The sequence below is a fragment of the Serinus canaria genome, chromosome 1A (genome assembly GCF_022539315.1).
Source record: "Serinus canaria isolate serCan28SL12 chromosome 1A, serCan2020, whole genome shotgun sequence".
NCBI classification, from domain to species: domain Eukaryota; kingdom Metazoa; phylum Chordata; class Aves; order Passeriformes; family Fringillidae; genus Serinus; species Serinus canaria.
In genome coordinates this window covers 13169688-13191722 of record NC_066314.1, presented here as the reverse complement: position 1 = coordinate 13191722, position 22035 = coordinate 13169688, and the positions used below count along the sequence as shown (strand labels likewise).

The following is a 22035-nucleotide window of genomic DNA, read 5'->3' as shown; positions in this document are numbered from 1 at the left end:
TCCGCACGCAGCCGGCGACAGGACTACCAACATAGGCTTTAACACTTGGCTGAAAAGGCCAAGGTCTCTTAGGAACAGCTGCACAGTGTTTTTTTTTCCCCAACAAGAAGGCCGGCTCATTCCCCCCCAACAATGGCCATGGGACAGGCGCAAAGGAAGCACTTACTGCTACACGCTCAGAGTTTCAGGTTAGTTTATTTTTAGTACCTGTTCTTTGGTACAGGTATTAGCTGAAAATACAAGTATTTTCTCAATGAAAAGTCGAACTATTTAAAGGAGCTGTACAGCTTTACAGACACAAAAGCCTTGCTAACAGAATCTGCTACTGCATCAGTGCAAATGCTACCAGCAAAACACCAGCAGTACATATGTTCATCAGTATCTTAATTTTGTTGTAAATCATCTTTCCCCATGTAATTCATTGTATTTGAAAAGACTTCAAGGGTGGATGAAGTCTTCCTCGTGAAAACATTCAGTGCTTCCCAAAGAAAGCAAGCTAAACATTGTTCCAGGTCTGCTGCCATTATAAGCACAATTCTAAAGATGCACCCATGTTACAGCTCAAGTAACTTACTCATTCAGTAAAAAGCACCAGTCACTAAAATCTGTATTATATTACAGTCACTATCTTGTAAAGGACTACTGAAGTTAAATGCTAGCACTAAAAAAACTTAAAAAAATACAAATCTCTTACTGTGACTCTTGAAAGATTTGTACAGAACATGTAAATAAGAAAACACTTTGTTAAAATTAAGTCATTCCTCAGTTCATTCAGCCATTCAGCGCAACCAGGTAGTATTCAGTTGTGTCTGGTTTTTTATGCTTGTGTCCATTTTCAAAACTTCTCGAATCGCCATGGTAGCATAAGTGGATGGGGGAAGGGAGAACTCCATCTTTAGTGCCCTGAATTTGCCATCTATCCGAAGGTGTAAGAGACAAAAAGCAAGAACAAGTGGTTAAGGGCATATATAATGCTAATTCTGGATGCCATCTAAACTGAACTAACAGCTTCCACAACCAATTTCCCCAGCCCATAAAGCAAAACAACCACTACCATCACACCCCTGTTTATAATCCACAGTGAAAATTTTAATGAAACAAATTTTTAACATTTTCTCTCTGGACAAAGTGGTGGTTTCAGAGTTTTCTTCTTCTAAAAGCAAACATTCATTCTTTCAGACTCAATTCCTCGCCTGTCTTCACTTTTCTGGAAAGCAGTGTCCAAACACCTTGTGACCAGAGTTAAGTATTTCAGTCACCTGTGCTCAGCACCAATAATACAAGTTTAGTATATAGACAATTTGTAACTTAATTCTGCCTTTGTTAGTTGCAGACATTTACTCTTAAGCATTTACTTGCTTTACAGATGCCTGTAAGAAAATGTTAACAGTCAAAACAGATGCTGGAGGACTGGCTTGTACCCTTGAGAAATTAGGGTCATTATTTAGATGCCTGGCCTTAGATGTCATTGTTACCACTGCTTAAGAGTCAATACTTAAATGAAAAGTCTTCCTTAAAGGAGCTTTAAATATGTAGCAGTTGAAAGCAACAGCCAGATCAAACTTCCATTTAGCAAACCAACAGAAAAATCAACTCACCTGTAGGGAGAACTGGTAATGGTTTTCCTTCCAGTTTATCCAGATCCGTAGTAAATAATGGGATTTTAGGATCATCATATGCAACAACTTCCCTTTATAATATACATAAAATTTATTATTTTAAATTATTTAGGTTAAGACATTTTATAGAAATATGTATTATTATAATCCTATTTATTATTATTATTATTATTATTGCAATTTGGCATTTACAACTGAAATTGAACTAGGCAAAATAATGGGTAGAACTTAATGTAGAAGACTTGCCTTGGATTTATGAAGATTATTAAAAAACAATTGTAAGCTTGTGAGAAGTTTCTTTGCATAATTCATCTGTTTGCCCTTGTGTGTTGTCAGAATTTCCAACTATACAAGAAGTATAATGAAATTAAGGGAAGAATGGTGTCAACTCTAAGAGTACCTAGCAGAGCAAAGCCTTTCAATAGTCATCCAAACTTTGAAAGGGCTAAGATACATTCCATGGTTTCTGCCATTCATTTAACAGAAATCCCATATGTAACCATGAGACTGAAAAACTAACTGGGAAGTAGACAAGCTTAATATTAATTAGTGCTGATGTTTCAAGTAGATAAATATTTCTATTTTTGTGCTCCCTCCTAAACCCTCTATATTTAATTCTACATCACTAATCATGTCTTTCTGCACATTTGTACAGTTCCCTGTTTAAAAGGTATTTATTCAGTTGTCATATGAAAACTAGGTTGTATCTCTAACAACAGTGATTTAGTAGGGTTAAGTGACACAAATTTTTCTGACAGACAGGTAATTGGAGACCAACTTTCTCATAGCAAGACTACAAAAAAAAACCCTGTTTTGAGTATTATCTATTATTTTCTCAACATAAGTAATTACCTATGAAGTGTTCAGGCAAACCCTTGCAAGGAGTGAACAACTAGGTAAGATGTCTTGATACTTCTCCACCACAGAATGAGAGAATCAAGGAAGAAATAAGGGTATAGTTCCACTTCAGCCACATTAAAAACATGAGAGAAGTGCAGAGAGATTCCTTTCTGCCTATGTTTCAGTCTGTGTGGAAGTCCCATGGATCAGTCTCATGTTGTTTTGCACTTAAATAAACTCTATGCTGTCAATTCAAGTGTAATTTCCTTTATGCTCCCACTCACCAGTTGACATTCTGAGGCCGAATGATAATCTTTCTGTATGCTCCAGAAAGTGAGTAATCTCTGATTTTATGCCTCATGTTGTTGATATCAAGGTTGTCAGCTACCAGCATCTCCTTGTAGGCCTCACCAACTGCAAGAGAGGAAAATATTTAATAGGAGAGAATGTAGTGTGGCAAATTTAAACTGTTTTCATGGATTGTTCCATTCCCTTACATCTAGTAGTTTTCAGCATATATGGGATAAATGTTACACCAAAGTTTAAAATTACTGCAGATCTTATTACCTGTTTACTTCTACACCCTGATTAGTAGAGGCAGTAACAAAAAATGCATCAAAACAAATTTCAGCTGAAAACAAAATTTACAAAATACTTTATTGACATTTAAATGCCATCTCACATATGCATTCCAATTTTTTAGAGTTCACAGGACTAATCTCAGGTACATGGAAAAAAAATGAAGGGCCAGACTACCCATTACTCTCTCATTAAAAAGCATTAGAGAGAAATCAGTTGACAATTTGACAGTACAAGAACAGTTCAATCCAGTATTGAGGAAAACGTGCAGGGAACTCATGACTAATCTCATCTATAAGAACACAAAGAACAGGTGAAACCTAGGGCCAGCTACAAAGAGGGACTATACCAGCATTGTCCAGGCACACAGAAATGGTGTCAGGAAAGCCAGAGCTCAGCTAGAGTTGAAAGCAGCAAATGACATCAAGACCAGGAAGAGTTCAGCTGCAACATAAGGACTGAATGACTACGAGGAAAGCAATGGCCTGGAGCTAAACAGGGCAGCTGGTCTAGTGACAGACATAAGGCTGATGGTCTTAGTGCCTCTTTTGCCTCGACCAGCAAAGTGCCCCAGGCACTTCACACTTAGAGGCAAGGTTAAGAAAGAGGGACTACCAGTAGTGGGAGAAGAGACAGGCTGAGAGAGCTAGCTCACGTCATGGTGAAGTTTTTCTCTGTCATCTCAGAGATTGTGCTGATCTAGGGATGTCCCAGACAACTGTGGAAAAGCAAGTGCTTGCACCCAACTCCAGAAAGACCAGGAATAATAATTAGGGAATTACAGACCAGTCAGGCTCACTCTGGTCCCTGGGAAAAATAATGGAGTTAATCCTCTTTGGGCCACACAATGACTATGGTTTTAATATGGGGGAGAAAAGAAGTAAAAAACCCACCAACATTACTGTCTTCTGTGATGAAATTACTACACCTATGGGTAAGGGGAAAGCAGGGACTGTTGCCCGCCTTGCCTTTAGCAAGGCTGTCAATGCATTCCCACAGCATCTTTGTGTCCCAGGTTAGAACATTACAGTGGGTGGACTGCTAAGTAGGTAACAGCTGTCTGGCTCAGCATCTCACAGTACAGTCACTACTGGTTGCAGCTCTACCTAAAAGAAGAGTTTCTCAAATAACTGAAATGTGTCCTGTGAAATAGTGGAGAAGAGCTGCAATTCATCCCAACCAATCTGTGGGCTAAACCAAGCTGGGGTGGCATTCAATACATGCAAGGAGAGGACTGCCATTCAGAGGGACTGAGGCACGCTAGAGGAATGGGCCAAGAGGAACCTAATGAAATTCATCAAGGGCAAAATCCTGTACCCGATTAAATACTTGCAGTGGTACAGGTTAGTGAGAAACTCTGCTCTGCAGTCATTTGGGATTCCCAGTGGGAAGGAGACTGAGCAGAGCACCCTGGCAGCAACAAAAGGCTGACATTAATGTTTTAGAGACCTGAAGTGATGCATTGCTTTAAAAGTCACCAAGGTTGAGTAGATCTAATCTTCCTTTTAAGAAAAATCTTAGAGAAGACTTATGTTTTCAGAGTAAGTAATTCAGTTAACAGTCAGACTTACTTTTATGCTTTGGATAAATAACATCAAATCCAGGCAATGGCATCACTACATCGTGGATAGTGTAGTTATCAACATCTCCTTCTTCAATGTGAACAGCTGTGGCTACAGTCAGGACAGAAAAATGAAGTTACCAGTATAGATGATGCCTGTGACAGTTAACTTCAGCTAAATTTAAAATAAAGACTTTGACTGAAATAAGCTTATTCTGAGAAAGATAACTACCATGTTTTATCTCCACTTAACAGACTACATTTCTAAGAAAAGAAGTAACAGCCTCAAGGCTGTCACAGTTACTGGCAGAATCACAGCCTGGCTTCCAGTGACTTCAAGCTACATGAAGGAAGGACTGCTAGAGGAACAGCCTCCTTCCATGCACCAGGCATACATAAATGAGAATGTAGGAAATGCCAGAGCAAATACAAGCAAAGAAAGTTTTAACTGAGTGGAGCTTCTGCTTTACAAGATACTAATGCAATCAAAAACTTCTGAAGTTAAAATTTCATAATGTCCTTCCACAGTCCTTCACAGCTCAACTAGGTTTGAGGTCATTCTTGAGAATAATCAGTCCTCCACAGTCTCTCTTCCCTATCCAGTTATTTGAAAAAACAGGCTAACAAACAGCTCATGGAAGTGTAATACCTAACTTTCAATTCCTTGCACAATTTGTCTAAAACAGGCCAATGGATTCAGCTATCACTGGACCAAAACTGGTGAGAGAAAATAAACTATGTAAGCAGTATCAGACAAACACTGACACAACACCAACCACGTGCCTTGTTCGCCTAGGAATCTGAACTATACAGCAGCACTGGCTTTGTCTGATTTTACCTCCTTTCAGTATGAGATCTCCTGGTACAGCTCTAAGCCCATATTCTTCTATTCGCTTGCTCACCATATTATTCCACACGTAACTCTGGTAGCTATGAATATACATTAAACGATTATTTCTTGGTATCTAGAGGAAAAGGAAAAAAAAATTAAACACTAGATAGATATATTTTTTGTTTTTTCTGACAATTATAACCAAAAGGGTGCATATTTGAAATGTTACCTCATCCAGCAAAAAGACATACACAATTTCTTGGTATACATATTTGATTTTTGTTCTTTGTTTGAGAAAAGGATATGTGAAGAAATAATGCTTTTACACATTTGAAATCAGCACAAAAAAGAACTGTGCTTAAATTTACAAAAAAAAAAAAAAACAAACACAAAACCCCAACACTTTTAACTCTACAGGTCAAACATACAGGTCTATTACAAAATACTGAATTCATATTCAACCTCCTGAAATCTTAAGTAAACTGCAGCTGTGAAAGCACTGTGTTATTCTAATTATCTTCTTAATAAACAAGAAATTATCCCCCGGATCCTACAATGGGCCCAGTAGTGTGCTATTGATGAGGTATTTTCTCCAAAGACTTGATCTTGATTAGAGCACTTGAAAATGACAAGTGGATCCATCACCTCCATATCAGACTGATTCATTAGCCCACCATCAGTTTGATTTATACTTTTAAAGCAACAGGAAAACACTGAAAATGAACATTTGCACAATTCTCAGATCTGTATTATACATAGCTACTAAGTATAACTGTATTGCCTCCCACATACCAGAGAGACTGTGGTATAAATTGGAAAGCTCATTATGCATATGTTAATTAGAGATGTCATCAGTTACTACACAGCAGTACTTCCAGCAAAAAGGCAGGATAAATGTAAATGATTTTAAACTTAACTTTCAACTCATCAAGCATCAATGAGTCTATTTTAAATTCATCCTGATACCATCAAAAGAATGTTTATTCAAGTAAATACTGCCCAACTTTTACACTCACTATGCCAAATGCAGAGATTATGTTCTTCATTCCATACTTTAAGAGTCCACGTAGAAGCTGTCCTTCCACGCACCTTTTTACAGGTAGTTTCTTGAGGGCTGCTGCTGGATCTTTAGTCTTTGCCCATTCTTCTCTGCATTTGACTAAGTATCCCTTTTCAGCTAGAACAAGGATGTAAAATAAAAACATTTTAACTATACACCAAAAAAAGCATCCATCTCACCTTTTGATAAAATGGTTGAAAAATTAAAGTTTCAGTCATGGTACTTAGAGATGAACAGAATCACAGAACACTTGAGTTTGGAAGGCTTCTCATGGAGCTTGAGGAAAGACTGAAAGTATTCAGGTCCCTTTTTAGCCCCACTGCAAGAAACTCTACAGCAAGGAAAGTGAGGCAGAAAGGGAGAGTCTGAAGATTGCTTCTCCACTGCTAAACTGCTTAAGCTTTTCCTAAACATGCTTATTGGAAAAGAGGCAGAAACACAGGATCTATAATTTTTCAGTTCTCACCTCCTGGTCTTGGTTTTAATATCAAATCCATTACTTCATTCCAGTTGTTCTGTAGAATAGCTCTAGGATTTAAACAGGAAAGTGCATTAAGAACTGACTAAATCTATTTTAAAGGATTTAGCCAACTTATCAAAAAATATGTATTAGTGTTTAGTCTTATGCAATATTAAAAGTTGTGCTATTATGCAAGATAACTGCTGAAGCAAGATTAGAAACAAGATCTTTCTTGAATCTAAATTTAAAACTGGTACAGGCAATATGTTAGAAAAAGGTTCCCAAAAATACATTAAGTTACATGGTGATAAGAGTAAAATTTAAAAAAAAAAAAAGGGGGGAAGTTGAAAGCAACACATACCTGCCAATTTGATAAGTAGGAACAGCTGTGGTTCCAAATCTTTGCATTCCATAGTAATTAATGAATCCAATTTCCCTGAGTGAATGCATTGCTTGTTCTATCTGCTCATCAGTTCCTGTTATGTTTCTAGCATTAAAAAAAAGTTATAGACAGATTAAGGGTTTATGCTATTTTGAGATGCCCATTACATTTAAAGCTCAACATCAATATTATATAGCATGAATCAAATTCAACAGTCTCCTGCCAACAGGACTTAATTTTGTAGCACAACTTGCATTCATATAACTTATCTATTTAAAGAAAAAAAAAACTCGAACAGGACCATCTAAATACCTAACATACTACCTGAGAACAACAGTGAAATGGTTCCCTTGCAGTTCTCCCAGTTTCAGTGGATGGTTCTTGTAACTGAAATTTCCTAATTTGAAGTTCATCAAACATTTATTCAAATGAGCAAGTCTTTGTGCAGTGATTCTAAAAAGAAACACAACAGGGACAAACCTATGCTTAGAAAAGCAGATAAATACAGAAATGCTGCCATTACAAAATGAAAAACAGTGAGTCCAGTTTCCCCAATTTTCTACTGTTGCCTTATCAAAATACTTTAATGAAAGAGCTAAAGGAAGGTAATACATAATTCTTAAGGGTACTCATACAAAAGAAAAAGTATACTGGGACAGACTGTTAGCACTGTCTTTTCACATCTACATTAAAACATGTACTCCAGAAAAAGTATATTGCAGTATTGATGTATACTGTACCCCACAAGCTGAATTCTGCATAATTTGAGTAAGTACTTCATGAATACATACACCCCAGTCAGCACAGTCATAAATACAGGGTTAAGTAAAATTAACTACTGTGTATGCCTAGTGCAGATGAAGGAATATGGAATCTAATGTGTCACTAATACCTGCCAGTTTTGTTGCTAGTATTTTTGGAAGCACACCCTCTTCTTTGCATCACCAAGCTGCTCTTAGACATTTCTGCTAAATTTTTACCAGGATAGTGAAGTTTATGAACCAGCATGGCCAGCATACTCAGCTTAGAGCAGGCTGGCATCTGGCTATGTCCCCTCTCCTGTGCAGGAGAGTCAGGGGCTCTGGCACCACAGAGCAGACACCATACAACACTTACAGCACTCTGGAGCTCTTGGACACAACACTGAATGTGATAATGTTAAAAAGTAAATGGAACAGCACCTGACATGGCTACACCACACAACTAGTTAACTGTTACCACTTTGCAAAGCTGCCTTGCATCAATGTGAATCTGGAGCTTCTCACAATTCACAAATCAGTATTTCCTTTGATATGTGCTAATACACACACATACAGAATATTGGGAGGAAATATCTAAACAATTCAGTAGTGGATGCCCTTCTTTTAATAAGGATTTGATCAAACCTCTGGCTTTCAAGCTGTGAATTCCTCAGTCAAGAAGTTTGGTTTTCAGAAAGTTTTAAAAAGTAGTGCAGGCAGGATATTCCAGCTAGCTAAAATGATATTGCAATACATGACTGGGAGACATCTGTTATGGATATAACATTAAGTTAAAGTGCCCAGAAACAATGTAATTATCTTAGAATATGACAAAGTAAATTTTATTTTTTCTTAGAAGGTGACTTAAGGGAGTAGGCTAAAGCAGGGAAAAACTCCTCCTCATTTTTTTGCCCCTTCTGGCTACTCACAGATGAGCAAGAGCAGTGTTAGCCTTCTCTGGCACCCTTCAGAAAGTAGAGTGGGAAAGAAAATAGGATCCTAGCTGTAGAAAGGGGGAAACAAAAGCCAGGGAGAAGTGGGACATTATTTTCACCATGTCATTCTGTTTTTCTGCTGTTGCATGAGATCCAAGAAGCCTAAGAGCAGGCAGGCAATCTGTCCCACTGCCTTGGCCAAGTACACGTAACCAGTCCGTGACTCAGAGCACCACTGCCTGAAAATATCAGCAGTAGTCACAGACTACAAAAGGATTGTGGCATCTTCATTAACACCTGTGCTTTACAAGGTCAGGACCTGTACCTGCCAATTGTGTCACTGAGTCTTTTAGGTATTTATCCAAGCTACCACAGCAGAAGTGCAAATACTCAAGGCTGTACTTTTACTCACCTGAGAACAGCGATCTCTTGAACTGTTATAGCCCTTTTATCTTTAGTTCCCATGTAGGAAAATATGTTTGGCTTCACTCTTAAAAGCAACAGCAACAGATATTATGTATATTAAAATAGCAAGAGATCAAACATAATTTTAAGCATAATTGCCTAGAATTATTAATCTTATAAGTTAAAAATAGAAAAATATACCTAAATTTCTCAGAACTCAGTTAAAATTTGACATGTATGTGACATTTTCTCATCTCACCCATGAGTACATAAAACACAAGGAAACTTGTGTTGTAATTATATGTAGGCAATTCACTTCTGACCCAACAGTGCTTGCAAAATATGAACTTTGAAGTACTTCTTTATATGCATTAATTCAATACACAAATGAACAGCCACCACGAACTTCACTTTAAAAAAAAAAAAAAAAAATCACATCCACTTGTTCCTTAAATTTCAAAACTGTCTGAATACCATGCCTGCACATTATGAGAGAGTATGAGAAATTAATTTAAAATTTGATCCACTCCTCTCCCTGAGAGGAAAATTTACTTTCCTTTTCACTTTGTACTTTACAGCCTGTGTTAGATGGAGTATTTCCAGTTATTCCAGTTAAGGCTCCAGGGGGTAGCAGGATTGCCATTACATACAATCTTCCACCTAACTACACTCTTGCCATTCTGTTCTCAATACCAATACCAAGTAGTTCACTGGTTAAGGTCTAGATTACAAATTTTTTTTTGGAGAAGAAGGGCAAAGGGAAAAGTGGGGAAGTTTCCCTATGAGTAGATCACTGAACTGACCCAATTTTAAAACTGCTCCTCCTTTGCAATTCACTGTGCTCATGTCACGCTTTGGCAAATCTTTTTGTTTCTGCACTTGATGGGGTGAAAGGAACTAAGCCTGTGTTGCCATGGAGAAATTAATACATGGAACAACAGTTTATCAACTGTAACTGCTTAGGAACTGATCAGCATATTATCACAACAATATCTGACAGGTTCATAACATACTTGCATATATTCACACACTGGGGAAAAAACGGCTTTTAATTCACGTTACGTACATTGAGGCTTTCAGCTGCCAAGCCTTTCTCAGATCAGCCAATGTAAATTGTGGACTTTTTCCATTGAAGCAGTAGAGTAGTCTTTTAAATCTTAGGCTCATTTTGTTCCATTCTCACCTCCTCACAAAACTTCGATATTTTAAATTTGATATTTTAAAGTAACTTTTCATTTTAAGCTGTCTACAAATTAGAGAATAGCAATCACTTGTGTTGCCCTTAAACAATTATGAAGCACAATGACACAGCAACAAGAAACATGGAGGGAGAGGGCTGCCAGCCCGGATGGTAGAAACAATAGCCTTACCTTAAAAATTTGGATAGGACATTGATGGCATCCATAGTGTCCTTGTTCTCCTTGTACAGTACAAAATGGCAGTAGCTTCCCCTAGATTTTGGCCAAGAGTGCTTTCTTGGATCTTTAAAAGCAAAAAGGTTAAAGTGTCACTTTTTAAAAAATGTAATATTTTTGCCACTGCAGCTACATTTATTTTAAATATGCAAGATTCAATTTCTGCTAATTTCCATCTGCTTTAAAAAAATGAAAAGGAAAAAGTTAATTACTGACAGCAAAAGCTGTAAAGCACATTGAAAAGACTTCCCCTTCCACTGGACTGTAAACTTCTCTTTAATCAGTTCTGTCACCTAGAAAATCCTGAATGAAATAGTGACAGTTCCTTTATCATGAAATTACCTGAAAATATAGACCAGTCATTTAATTGCTGCATCACCTGATTAAATTTCTCAAAAACACTATCATTATACTGACTTTCAGCAATAGAAGCTACACCACTTTTCTTCTAGCTCATTCTATAATAGTTGAGAACCACTGGAGCCCTGTTTGTGGGAAGACTACCATTATTATTCATAGTACAGACATATTCTTTATTTCTCTAGGATTTTTTCTGTGTGCCATACAAAAGAATTAATCTTAGCACTACAAAACCCTAAGAAATCATGCTCAAAAAATTGCTTTTGTGGTTCTTTTTTAAAATCCAATGGGAGCAAGAAATCTAGTACAAGAGAGACATGAACATACAATCCATGGCAGGTATGGTGCCATGCTTAGACAAGGCCAGAGGTTGAAATAACTTCAGATCCCACAGATTAACAACTGATTTACAATTCTGTGCTACTATTTGACATTTTCTGTAGAAGGAAGGACACTGTCAATGATTTGTTAAGCTTTTTTTTGCACATAAAATCCACCAGAGATAAAACTTTCAGTTTCCAATAATCCACTGTCAATGGCATTAATGGGAAGGGAGACTGATTATACAAAGGTTTAGCAACCAACTAGGTTGGTTCCTTCAATTCTGACGTTTATCAATTCCTTGTTATTTAAGATCAAAATTAAGAATTTGTTTTGTTTCAAATAAGAAGTCCCTTATCTCTTGCTAGCCACTAAGCAGACATACCTGGTTTGGTAAAAGAAAGCCATAAGCACCTTTCATAACAGGAAAAGCTAACTGAAAAAGCCAGACTTATTTCAATATACAAACACCAATGCAGGAAGGAAGTTCTTGGGAAATACTGCTCTTTTTTTTCACACTGGTTTTACAAAGTTCAGATATCTCACACAGATTGTAAGTATGTTTAATTCTTGCTTGTTTTTGAGAAGCTGCCATTCATGCACACACTCTGCAAAGACAATTTTGGATGCTACATTATAAAACACTATATGTACAGGTTTTAGTCACCTAGAATTATTGCATCACTTCCTTGCCCCATCAGCTTCTAAGCACAGCCCCCCCTCCCACAGAGTTTCACTGGATCTGAACTGGAGACCCCATGCTCCTGCTGGTTTCCCCTTCTGAGCCAGCATTACTCCAACTCAGTTAATGAAACACTGCATACTTCCAGCATTCAGCTGGAAGTGCAAAGTTCTCCACTAAGATCTCAGCAATTAGAAGAGAAGAGAGTAAGACAGAGCTCAGTTCACAAAGGAGAACCCTCTCCAACTGGAACCATTCTCTATATTTAACTAATACATCTTGCACATGGTCATTTCAAAACATGTCAAGAAGTGAGCTCTAATGTGATCTACATTAAAAGGATTCTGCAGGTACTACAGAGACCAATGGGCTCCTCATGCTTTGGGCATCACAGCCAAGACCCTATGCAAAGGAGGCTGCAGCCACAGTCCTGATATCCCACCATTCCTCACCCAATACTGCAAAGCATTCAACCGGGTAGATGGAGCAGTGGGACAATTTGCAGTTCTTATTGCTGTGTTTCAGAGTCACGCTACATTTCTGACAATAAAATTGTATTTCCAAACCTTCTGCTGAAACTCCAGGCTTGGAATCTCTTTTTTAAAAGCAGGGTGTGTGATAAATGCTTTTAACGTTGTATAAAGACAGATAGTAGTGTCTGAAGTAGGGGCTGAAGGGCAAAGGCTTTGCTAACTGAAATCCATGGGAAATTTACTATAATTGTCAACATGTACTGAAAAAATTGATAATTCGTATCACTTATTACTGGTAGACTTTCTCTGCACCAAATGAATACTGCCTATACTGCACTACAAAAAAGAGGCAGAATAAGCCTAATTCTTGGCTGTTTCAGGGCATTTTAAGTCATACTTATGTGTAGGGATTTTTAAGAAATTGTTACAAGTTTGGCCAGTCCTGTTTCTATTTAAGAGGTCATAATGGTTGGCATTTCATTTTTGTTAGTATGAAATGTCAACATCTCTTACCTGTTGCAGTTCTGACCTCTGTCCCAATGCAGAGCATAAAGAGTACAAAAGAGTAGCATTTAATTTTTAGACTGTCAAAGGGTTTTTAGAGGTGAACATGCAGGTTTATGGTTATGGGATTGTTTATGCTTCAGGGAGCATCCAACAGCTAGGTGGTGGATGACAGCAATTTAGACAATTATGGAATGGAATCGTGCAGAGGCAAACAGTGAACATATGGAAAGCTTCAACTGGAGATGCAACAAACTTAATTTGTGGACAATGATGGAACAACAGTTTACTGACAATTTAGTAATTTTAAGTACTTGGAGGATAAACTGACTATAGAAACAAAGCAGCATCTGATTTTAAATTTTATGAAGCATGTTTGGTAATGTTTTATGTTATCAACAAAATAATCAGGTATATCAGCTACTAATCCAATATTCTACACTTCTGAAATGTTTCTTGCCTGGGGAGCCCATTCATGGCTAAGACATGTTTGTGGCTATATAAACAAGAAAGATATATATAATCCTGACTAAAAAGAACTTCAATCTTACATCCATAAGCATTTGCACACACTCACAGAAACTGACATCTCCACCAACAAATGCACAGGTGCCTGCAGCATCACAGCTGGGGAATCCAAGCTTAAATAGATGATGCTTCTCTGCATCACAAGATGGTGCTCCACATAATGTTTTAATCCTAGAGACACACCACTCAATTCTTTTCAGCATATTTCAAATACTTAAATTCTTTTATATATTATCCCTTAAATCAGCTTAACAACATCCACTTGACTGTAACGGTGATTAAAGAATAGAAGCAGCAGAAGGAAAAGGTGGAGGAAAAACTGTTACAAACGAGCAGAACAAAACTGGCTGAGGAGAATTCTGTGCTGGTAAGTATACATACTCCATGCATAAAGCATGCAAACATACACATTTTCTAAACATGACTAAATGAGACACATGAACACATTATAATTGGACCAATAAAAATACAACATTCCCATATTTGCTTATAACAAACCTTAAATAAACAACTAAATTCAAGGGGAAATTACTTTAGTCCCCATTTTAAATGACTCTATTTCTTTATCGTTCTTCCATCTCCTTTGTCTTTAAAATTAAAGGGTTAGGTTTACATACCATCATTTGTAATAGGTTGAAATGACAGAGAAATGCAAACAATTTAAACCAAACCGTAGTATCTTTACTTAAATGTGCACTGTTCTGTGGGTAGATGGTCCTCTAAACTTACAGTAGCAACAGATTTTTAGTAACATTAAAAGATGTAAAACATGTTAATTTATTCCCAGTATCCAAAACAGTATTTTGCTAGATTAAAGAGGATAACACTTCATTTCGAAAATCCTTCATGACTTTGACTATTTCGAAATATTAACTGTGATCTATAACGTATAAAGATAATTTTTTGCAAATATAATTAGCCTTGGAAGCAGAAGTAATGATCATGGTAAGCTATATTTATATGAAACTGTATCTCTGAGAAAACAAAAAGATGCTTGTCTCTATTCAAGTTATTGAGAATTTTGTCATCGATATTCAAGACAGTCAAGACTACACCATCTATCAATTCAATGTATATTTTCCAACTACAACTTCTTACATCCACAACACACACACAGAGAGTTAAGATTGTGAAAGTTAAATTCAAAAATTACTGAAAATAAAGCCTCTGTTTTGCCTATTCCCACTGAAGTAGAAGACAATATTCTCTCTTCTAATATGGTTGTATTGGATGAATTATTTGGAAAGAAAAACAAGTAGAAAATTAAATTCAAAGCATTTCTTGCGGTCCTAATGATTTTAGATGCACAGTATCAGCTTAAACGAGGAAAAAATGAAGTAAGACTACATAGGAAGCACACTCACTTGAAGTACATGCTAACAATTCTTACTTTGGGGATAATTTTAGCATTTACTTTACCCATCTGCTGTGATACTGAAACTCACTTGCCAATGCTTTTTTCCCAGCAGCATGATAAGCAATAATGTATTTCTTTCCATCTCTATCTTCTGTTTTAGTCTCCAGTCCTGGAAACAAGGACTTCACAGCCTGATGGATGATGGTTCTTTTTTCTTTGGTGTCTTCAATTACCTGTGTTAATACACATATATGCAGAAACCAAATAAATTAATACAAAAAGGGAGGGTGCCTTAAAGGAAAAAAAATTAGCTAGATAAGATTATTTAGTGTGTGTGAATGCTTATTTGAAACTACCAGGTATAATCCTACTCTTCTCTGTGTCCCAAATTTAGCTCAATAGTTATTCTTTCAATATGTGGAATAGTAGAATGTTTAAAAATATTGATGGTTTAATGTAATTTTCTTATCTTTCTTGTTACAGAAAAGCATATTTATCTTCTTTTCTATTAAATCACTAAACACTGACCTTGAAAGTAGTGTTCCATCAGGATAGATGTTTTATGTAAACCTCCTTATTCTTTAAAACAATACTAGACAGGAAACCAAAATACTGCAAGGTAATTTTAACACCACAAGAATTAAAACCTGTATTTAAGTTCCTGTGTACATTCTCACCAAAATCAAAGTGACAACTCACACATGCATGAATTTGAGTGCATCTGTAAGACTTTAGAGAATTAAACCCTAAACTGGACAGTTTGGTGTTATCTGTCACATCATGTTCAAATTGCTCTTACACCTTACACGCATTACAAAGTGTCAACCTTCTACTCCCTCCCTCAGCCACTCTCTGCCCCCATCCCAAACTTCATCTCATTTCATAATTTTACCTCTATGGCAACACTAGTTTCCTTATTCTTAAAAAGCTGGAGCTCCTCTAAACGCTGCTTGTCTTCATCTGACAGAACTGTAAATGTTTCTTCTGATGGGTCCTAATACATATTTGGGGAGAAAAAAACATCCAATAACCCTCATGGAGTAACTTCCAGTCTTTCAATATTCTTGCTTAAGGAGCATTAAGAAGCATAGCCATTACAAATCTACCTCAAAATTTACCTCATCATCCACTGGAACAGAAAAGTCATCTAAATGGCTCACACGTCCATCTTTGCCTATTTCATGGACAACAAAGTCTGAGTATCTGATAGAAAGAAACATGCATTACATTTGTAATAAAAATCCCACATCACATTAAGTCCTTTTCTAGAAAGCTATTAGCAGAATTCACTGAAGACTTCTGAATTTGTGTAAATCAATTAATATAAAACAAACTTAACAACCATGAGAAAGCTGTACCTATTCCCACCCTCCAGAAGGATACCACAGGAACACATAGGCAAATACAACAGACTTCTTTGCAGATCACCAAACACCTACTGTAGTTACTCCAAGTCATTCTCTCACTAGTCTGAAGAGATCAGTAATGCTTATCCTCAATCCCAATCATTGCTGGCAATTAAGACTCTACTGCATCATTGCCACAATGTGCAATGTATTATACTGCATTATCTCTGTCACTTGAAATCACCTGCTAAATAAAGTGCATTTTAGCCACTCTACAGAAGGCAGGACAAATTCAGCCTTGCTCATATTTCAGTTGTACAGAACATCATTCAAATAAAGTTCCTCTGCATACTCTATGACAGAAAAAAAGAATTTTACTCTGATATTATCAATTCAGTCACTCATGTCTAATAATAAAAACAGCCCAGCTATAACAGAGCACAGTTGGTTTGTGTTGCAACTGCTAAATGATTTTTTAAGCAGCATTTGCTAGCAAAGTGGGGAAAAAAAAAAGAAAAGAATTCTTATTCTATCAATGCTGAATGATGAGTAAAACTTCACAATGGGAAGCTTTCTACTGTACCTCACTCAAGCCCCCTTTTGCCATCCCTCTGTGCAGATATACACCATATTGGTAGAACTCCTTCCTGAGAAGTGCTAGGTGTCCTCTCCTGTATTGTCTGTAGCTGTCTAGACACGCTAGTGATGGCTCCATAAAAATGCCAAGAATGAATTAATAATAGGTGTTAAAAACTAGAATCTAAAAAAACCACCACAAACCCACGAATTTTCTACCACATGGCTACCTTTGGCCAACCAAAACTGGCAGATTTCCCAGAAGAAGGTTCAGCACAGACAACGTTTCCCAGAGAAGGATTACACTAGCTGCTTAATGCTGCACATAAAGATTAAATACATACATAATATGCATATATCATTTTATGTAAAATTATCTATGTATGAAGCCAATATTTAAACACAGGGACTTTTCAGTGTGTAAATAAAGCAACCTGAACTGCTTTGCTAAGTCAGAGAAACAGTGATTCTCACTTCAGTGAGCTTTCGTATTTGCATTCTGTTTTATTCAAAGCCATTCTTTAATTTTAAAAACCTAGAAGTTTCATTTTAAAAAGCTACTAAACATCAAATATCTTATTAAATACGGAATGTATATGTATAATAAATTCCACATCCTGAATTTTGAAACTCCCTTCTATGTAAATGACATTAGTGAGCAGACGATAATTTAAAGCTTAACTGAGCAGACAATAATTTAAAGCCTAACCATTCTTGTTTACAGACATTAGAATAAAAAAGTTAGATAAAAGTAAAGAACCAAAGAAAGATGGTTTTGACGCCATTTTTCAGCGCATCTCGTATCAGCACTGAGGAGAGGTACAAAATGTGGGTGTACTGGATAAGGTTTTATGTCTCTGCTGCTCCCAGAGAGCAAAGGAATCATGTATCTCTACTCATACACAGCTTCCTTCTTCAGAGCTCCATTTGACAGAAAATAAATTAAAACCCTAAACAAGCAAACAAGCAAAACAACAAAAAAACCAACCCACAATCTAGAAAAGTCCTAAATTAAACCTTTCTTTAGCAGAAAAAAAAGTAATGAACCTCACTTAATCCAGCTGCAATCTGCGAGTCCAAAAAGGAAAACAGAGACCTACAGCTGTGTTACACAAGGAATTAACATATGAAACAAGACAAAGAGTTACCTCTCTTTTAAGATTCCAGAAAACCCTTTGTGAGAGCTAACAAATTTAGTTATGCCAACATCGCTTTCTGTCAGTCCATGTTTCATCATGTCTGCAAAGCTCTCTGGATCTCCATCTTCATCACTATCCTCTAGTTCCTCTTCTTCCTGCTCCTCACTTTCCTCATTGGGGATTATTTCACTTTTCGTGTCCTCGGGTCGTTCTGTTACAGTCTCAATACTCTGCCCAGAGTCATTCTCTGCCTTAGACTTCTCCAAGATCTTCTGTCTTTTAATTTCATCTGCAGTGGCCACATCATCCTCAGAGCGAGGACGTTTCAAGGATACACTATTCATTTCTACAGTTTCCATGTTTAAGGCACAGGGTAGGCTAGGAAGCCCTGAAAAAGAAGAAGAAAGGCTTCTTCTCTGTCTGCTAAGAGCAATAGCAATACATAGGCACTTCACTCCAAGGACTCTGTCCCCTGCAATTTTTCAGAAAAACCATAAACTTTCTACATTTAAGTTAAACATCAAGTAAACATTTTGAACACCTAGAAACAATATGTACTTGGGGAGAAAGAAGGAATATATGAGGGCAGCATGAATACTGGACTACAGCAGAACAGGATTCAGTACTACACTGACCATTTACCAACATCACCACTCTTGCCCACCTGCTTGCAGGCCTTTGCACACACAGGCTCTGCTGTCAGCAGCAGTTTAGTGGCTAAGAAACTGTTTGTTCCCAAGCCTTCTCTTAAATGACTATTCTTAATTATTCCCTTTTCTATCAAGACTCCATCTTGCAAAGACAGAGAGAGAATGGCTGAGTTCCTGCAAATCTGAAATCTCATGTCTTTGTTTTCTATGTACTCCCAACACACACAATGCTACACAGAAGGTGGCATCGATTCAGCCCAAAAGATAAGAGGGATGAGATACCAAAATCATTGAATCAGTGAGACAAACAAAACAATAAGGAAACTAAATTATCTCTGAGAAGAACATGACTACTCACACTGGTGGAATAGGGCTCAGAGCTGCCACCTTTGCGTCAGCAGAACCACTGCCTTTAGATCTGAAAAAAAAAAAAAGGAAAATAACTCTTTGAGAAGGTTTTATGAAAAAAAAATATGAACATATATGTAAAAAAATATAAGTTCATATGAAAAAACATATATATGAACGCAATCACATATGGACTCAGATATACATGTTAATAAATACACTAGTATTACCATCCTAGTGACACATATTATTGCTACTTAGCAAGCTACAGGAGAGAACTTTGGTTTTATTTCTAAGTGTATAAAATGAAACTGGGTTCCTATAATTAGGCAAGGACAGGACCTTTCTTCCAGCATCACCCAATTGGCACAGGAGTGTACTGAGGATAAAGTGCAGGTGTTGGTAGCAGGAGGAAGCCATAAACTGCCCTGTGTGAGCCATGGCCAGTTCAGCTGGCTCCACAAACCCACTGCCTGCCACCCTCCAACTAATCCTACAAGCACGTGGTGCCCCCACTCCAGTTTATCTGAGAAAGGGAGAAGCTGCCAGTGGCAAGGCAAAAGAAAGCACAGGAGGGGACACATGACAGAGTGCTCAAAAAGGCACAGGGAAGCATGGAGAAGGGGACAACTGCTGGAGATGCACTCTTGGAAGGAAACTCTCCATACTGGAGCAGGGACAGCCCTGATGGGACTGTGGCCTGTGGAGGTGCCCATGCTGGGACAGGCCCCCTTGAGGGGCCTATGGAGAGGACCCACATGGAAGCAGAAAAACCAAGCAGCAGAAAGAAATCTCCTTGTACCAACCCCAACCTCCTGCACTACCACTGCCGTGCCCAAGGGCCAGAGCATTACCTAAGGGCCAGTGAGGAAAGAGGAAGAAAGGAGTTTTCCCCAAGTGTGTCTTTAAGTAGTGGTCTTCCCTGTATATCACCAGCCAACTGGTAATTAAAAGTTAACTGGTAATAAATTAAATTCCCCATGTCAAGTCAATTTGGTCCACAACAACAAAGTTTCTAAATTAATAGGATTTAGCTGTTACTGAGAAATTAATCTAGGCAGGGAACAGTATTTTACATCACACTGTATTATTTTTCCAGCCACTAAATAGCATAATCTATCCAATTTTAAAGGGCATGTTTTTAAAGGTAGTCTGACAACTAACTGGATAATCAGCATTTGCTGGGTTGGTAAGTAATTGTTACCAGTTAGCTGTTAGCCAGGGCTGACTTCATGGCCTGGACAACCCAGTGAAGAGATCACCAGATTAGGCTAAAAAGGCAGGGACAACTATTTTTGAAACACCTGAAATGTTTTGCTCAAGTGAAGAACTGAAAATGAACGCTACAAAAATAAATTAACAAAACAGAAATAAAGAGAGACTTATAAAATTAAGTGTATGAATGGCATGAAGAGTGTTAAGACACACACGCAAGAAAGCAGAACAATTAGCAAAACAATGTACCTTCAAGCTGAAAGCACCAATTTTATTCTGTCTTCAAATAAAAGTTCATAAAATCCTTCTTTCAAGAGGAACACTAAATAAAAGTCATAGCCAAGTGAAGCAATTCATTGCTGTTTCCAGATTCTCTTCCCATATACCAAAATTTAGAGAGGCTGGGTTATAAAGCACTGAAGTGGAAAAGGCTTTTTAGATGGCTTGTGAGTATCTTCACACAGCTAACAAAATAGCATTCAGCACAGAGAAATCCTTTGAGACACCTGAAAAAGGTAGTAAGAAGAGAAATCTCGTGCTTATTAAACAAAACTGTAATACCTACTTGTTGAATTATACTGACTGTTAGAAGAATTCAGTGTTGGGCACAAACACTCCAGAGCTGTCACACACAGACTATTCGCACAGCAGAACAGTGACTCACATCCTACAGAGTACCATCCTGTGCCCAAGGGCAGCCATCGTCGGGGATAAGTTCTGCAGGATAACTGCTTGAAGGAGCACGCTGAAGCGAGCGGGGCACACACTGCCTCACTTGTGCAGACTGCTAGTGAGAGGCTCCTATTATTTTTTGACAGCTGCTCAATTGTCTCGGCCCTTTTCCTAACAGGTGTTTTCATAAAAGCCAGAATCTGCACAAATATCAACTCCGCATAAATTTCAATGTTCTAACAGAGACTGAGTTCACTAGTACAAATAAAACACTTGACCCTCCGCAACAAGAAACGCCGAGCGACTACTCCTGGCGCGGCACCAGTCAAGCAGGCACGGCGGGCGCTGCAGGGCACTGAGGAGCGGAGCCGAGCCGAGCCGAGCCGGAGCCCGGCAGCGCGGGGCGCGAAGCCGCTTCCTCCCGAGACGAGGCACGTGGGATTAAAAGGCGACCGAGGAGACGGCAATGGTGCAGCAGCAGCGCCTCAAGGCCAAGTCTAGCGCGGCGGGTGCAGGCGGGGAGGGCAGCGGCGCTCGGAGCCCACGGGCCGGGCCTGGCCGCCGCCACAGCGCTCCGGGCGCCGGGCCGGGGGAGCCGCTGCGAGCGCCGAGGCTGTCGGGGCAGGGCGGGAGGACGCGCTGGGGCCGGGGCAGGCGGGGCACGGGGGCGAGGCAGGAGGAAGGGCTTTGCCGTGGGGGTCCCGGCAACACGCGGCGCAATACGGCATCGGCAGAGGATAGCCCGGCGCCAGCGGGGGCGAACTTCCCCGAGGCGGAGCCCCCGCAGCGGCGGGGGGAGCGGAGAGCCGGCCCCGCCGCGGAGCCGGGGCAGGGTGCGGCTCCGCCCGCCGCTAGGCAGGAGCCGCCGAGGGGGAGCCACTTACCCGCACGCCGGCACGGGAGGACGGCCCGGGCGTCAGCACGGCGGGGCGGGCGGCGGAGGCGGTGCGGAACGAGCCCGGCCCAGCCCCGCGCGGGCGGAGGCGGCCCCAGGCTGCGCCCGCCCCCGGCCGGCCCCGCCGCGCTGACGCCGGGC

The 22035-nt window shown here is 38.9% G+C and overlaps 1 protein-coding gene across 2 annotated transcripts; it reads right to left on the bottom strand.

Annotated features, from left to right (window-relative positions):
- Positions 1-176: 176 nt before the first annotated feature.
- On the bottom strand, positions 177-21980 carry PUS7 (pseudouridine synthase 7). 2 transcript variants are annotated; one of them, XM_030238112.2, is made up of 18 exons: positions 21884-21953; positions 20577-20833; positions 19123-19182; positions 18124-18502; positions 16172-16256; positions 15946-16047; positions 15142-15286; positions 10784-10895; positions 9421-9498; positions 7658-7786; positions 7313-7438; positions 6958-7019; positions 6448-6608; positions 5438-5564; positions 4610-4711; positions 2744-2873; positions 1599-1690; positions 177-916 (listed from the first exon to the last, which is right to left on the bottom strand). In XM_030238112.2, exons 4-18 carry the CDS (start codon positions 18471-18473, stop codon positions 780-782), a joined length of 1938 nt encoding a protein of 645 aa, XP_030093972.1. In that variant the 5' UTR covers positions 18474-18502; positions 19123-19182; positions 20577-20833; positions 21884-21953; the 3' UTR covers positions 177-779. The 2 variants fall into 2 exon arrangements, with proteins under 2 accessions (XP_030093972.1, XP_030093971.1); XM_030238111.2 differs by lacking the exon at positions 20577-20833 and having other exon boundaries at positions 21884-21980.
- Between the last annotated feature and the right edge of the window lie 55 nt (positions 21981-22035).